Source organism: Agrilus planipennis, unplaced genomic scaffold (assembly GCF_000699045.2).
Source record: "Agrilus planipennis isolate EAB-ADULT unplaced genomic scaffold, Apla_2.0 scaffold337, whole genome shotgun sequence".
Taxonomy (NCBI): Eukaryota; Metazoa; Arthropoda; class Insecta; order Coleoptera; family Buprestidae; genus Agrilus; species Agrilus planipennis.
The window spans coordinates 110,381-114,069 of NW_020442013.1; the positions used below are offsets into that span (position 1 = coordinate 110,381).

At 31.8% G+C, this 3,689-nt stretch overlaps 1 protein-coding gene across 11 annotated transcripts in view; it reads right to left on the reverse strand.

Annotated features, from left to right (window-relative positions):
- The window catches only part of LOC108742115 (protein anoxia up-regulated), a 33,290-nt gene that overhangs the window by 10,164 nt on the left and 19,437 nt on the right, over positions 1-3,689 (reverse strand). The window contains exon 8 of one of the 11 annotated variants that reach the window (XM_018477170.2): positions 1,585-1,999. The exons of the other annotated variants lie outside the window; for them this stretch is intronic. Within the exon in view, the coding sequence (XP_018332672.1) occupies positions 1,941-1,999 (59 nt within the window). The 3' untranslated portion in view covers positions 1,585-1,940. Of the gene's footprint in view, positions 1-1,584; positions 2,000-3,689 lie in introns of those variants that run through there. 11 annotated transcript variants of the gene reach the window in all.

Here is a 3,689-nt window from a genome sequence, read left to right on the forward strand (position 1 = left end):
TTGCCAGCAAAGACCAAAAATTTTATGAGCGTGGAATTATGCTACTACCAGAAAGATGGCAAAAGGTGTTGGACCAGAACGGTCAATATATAATTTAATAAAGTGTTTGTTTATTATACGAAAACTGTCTTTCATTTCCACAAAAAAAAACGAAATGACTTTCCGAACAACCCTCTATATTGTGTAAGTATATACCTATACATAACTCTTGGAACAAAATCGAGATTTATTGTTATGTTTATGGGATTTGAGCCAAAATGCCTTGTATCATTACCGACTACCACTGTAACAATTTGGGAAAGTAGAACCTCAAGAAGCTATTCGAAATCAGTCTTTAACATTCACATATTAAAGGGACTACCAAAAATTTATAAATAATCACAAAATTACTAACAACGAAGTATACTCATTGAACAATTAAACTGTAAGAAAGCAATTTAATTACCCAAAAACTGAAAACAAAAGCGAAATTTAAATAAGGAAGCAAATAAATCAATCAGTGCTAAGCGGCAAAATTATTATTTAAAAGAAAATGATTTTGTTCATTTATGTATTTTATGTGTACATAAACATATAAACGTATGTACATATAACCCTCTTCTAAACATATAATCAATCAATAAATCAATATCATCTTATAATACACACTAAGTCATTAAAAAGTTTTCATTTTTGTTTCAATCTCTTCTCAGCTAGATTGTTTTTACCTCTTTATGGTGAGCTACGTTAAAAGGTACGAGTTCCAAAAGTGGTGACACCATCTCAGATAGTGATTACAGATATCTGGGGAGGGGGGGGGCACTCACGACTACGTCACAAAATTACGTACACACTGCAACAAATTCACGCACGAAAAAGTTCGCGAAATCGTTCGAAAACTCCACGTTAATGAGAAGTGAACAAACACGTTTCGCAGATTAGGGACCATAGTGGGGAGACGTTTGTGTAAGTAGGATTTTAAAACATGATTATGAGTAACAGTGAAAAAATATGCAGTGGGTTGTATTTGTGCCAAAAATTCACCGAGTCCCATCAACAAAATTCATAATGAATGAGCAATTAAACACACGATAGTCCACCAAAATCTCCACCTGTTCTATTTTAAAATTATTAGAACTAGAAACGAAAAATAGAACAAACAAAAGGAATCCGCTCGCGTTTTTAATGATTTAGTATTTCTGTATAACGATGATACAAAAATACAGTGGATTTCGGGCATAACGACGGCGAAGGCACCACTGTAATTTCGTCGTTATATCCGGAAGTCTTTACGGGTAAAACTAAAGAGGTACAGACACGTATTTTCGCCTTTTCTTAACAGTAAATATATATCTGGGAGTCATACTTATTCAAAAGTTTACTAAACACAGTTGCTACTCAGAATAGCACTTTGTAACTTTACCATTTTAATTAGCTAAACCCGAACTCGGCGTTATATCCGATGTCGCTATAGCCACATGAATTTTGTACTAAAGTATGCTTTAAATTTAAGGGACTTAGATTTAACGTCGCTATAGCAAAATGGTCGCTACAACCAAGGTTGTAATAAATGATATCTACTGTACACTGTTTCCATCTGGNTGCTAAGAAAATAAAATTTATTAATTCAAAACTTTCGAAACTTTAGCGCCTTTCGAATTGAGTAGTGCATTAAAATGACAACATTATCACAATATGAATTATCAGCAGCAACAACAATATTTGGAATTGATATATAAAAGTGCTTCAATTAAACAACAAAACGTATCTTCTCTTGTATAACAATTCGCAATAAGAAAAACTCCATTTTTATAAACAACAACGCACATGTACATTTCTAAATATTTATGTATATTATTAGGCAGTGACGAATTCGGCAAATAGTTTTGGTTGAGGGGTAGGGCAGGGCAGGGGTTGATATAAAGAGGTAAATTGCTTGAAGAATGAGAAAAGTGGAAGCATTATTCAACAATTTCAGTAATTTTTGGAGTCTGCTCTTCTTCATTTAGTTTCTCAGATGCTGGAAGGAAAAATCATTGTATCAGAACACTCGTGTTAGAAACATGAAAGAAAATGTTCAAGCAAGATAGTGCACATAATAACATTTGTTAGTCCAACGAATGTTAAAATTTATTATTTATTTTAATATTTATGGTGTAGATAATAAAAAAAGTCTAAAATAAATGAAATTAGACAGGTAAATGATAAGTTAAGTCAATGGTAAATAATGTATTACTTAGTAATTATCTTTCATTCATTAATCATTAAAAAAGTAGTATTCATTCCCGTGATTTTAATACTTCATATCCCTGCTAAACTAAATATTCATCTATTTCCAATCAATCTAAAGAAGTCAGTTATCGCAAGTTAATTATACATCAAAAAGATGCTTCTAACAATGTAATTCTTCCACAACCATTATCAAAGTATCTTCCTACCTCTGATTCCTAAACCATTGATAGATACATGAAGAATATTTTTAGAAGAAACTGTTTTTTGTATGCTTAATTTAAAAAAACTTTGAGTTAGAAATATTTTGAACATACTGTATTAATGATATCCAAATCTTCCTTTAATTTTCTGAAGATGTTTAAGTCAGAACACGATAAGGGATAAATAATTTTATTTATTACTAAACGAAGTCCGACGTTTCGCCTAGGGAAAGGAAAAAGCCTAGAAACATTTAGTGCTTTGATTTAAACATACTGTATAAAANATCCGCGTCTGGCAGTTTCGACAGAATACAGACCACTTCGAATTATTTTATTTGATCAGGTTGCTCTTAATAAGGGCGAATCCTTAATGAAGTTCTTCAAAAAGCAGAACAAACACATTTCCATGTGCAATAATTTGATTACTATGTGTATTTATATGAATGAATTTCTGAACTTTACTGAAAGATTTGATAAAATTCTTGACACATTGACAGTGATATTCATTTTTTAAATTTTCATAGAAATATCTAACTCGTTCAGTTTTTAAGAAAAAGGAAAAGAAATTCTCCGATAGTTATATTTGGAATCACATTTCTGTCGACGTCACACTTTTTTGTCTTTTACATTTACTTTATGTGTATGTACAATTTGCTTTAAAGCTATTTTTGTTTGTTAATTTTGTTTAATTTGCTAGCAGCCACTGCGCCTTTCCAAGCTTCTAGAATTAGTGTTTCAATTGTTTTTCATTCTCTGATTGTCATTCGTAAGATGAGCTTTTAAGTATAATTACCACCTACAACTAATTCTAATAAGAGCGCTTCTTGTACAATTCACAAAAGTTAACTATTGTATAAGCCAAGCAGTTGTGTTATTGTTATATAAAATGGGTCAAGAGGTTTTCGGGTTGGACTTAAAGTACCTACACATACATACTTAGTTCGCTTTTTTCTCTTGACGCGACGTGCCTATTTTCGGTACGTTGACAAACACTACTCCCATCTGTGTATATACGTGAGTGAAAAGTAAATCAGCAAACAGGTAATTTGATCGCGAACTAGACGTGAACAATCTTTTGCTTAGCAAAAGTGAATTTCACCTTTTAGTGAAACTATATACAGTCGCTCCAGTTTAATTTTCCCAGTTTTGGATTATAAAGTTAAAATTGTAAATCTTTTACTTTATTTTTTATTACTGGAACAATAAATCTACTAACCCGTATACCTACCACAAGGAAGAGAAAGATACCCTTATCTTTCTCGGCTAGTCGCAGGTAAC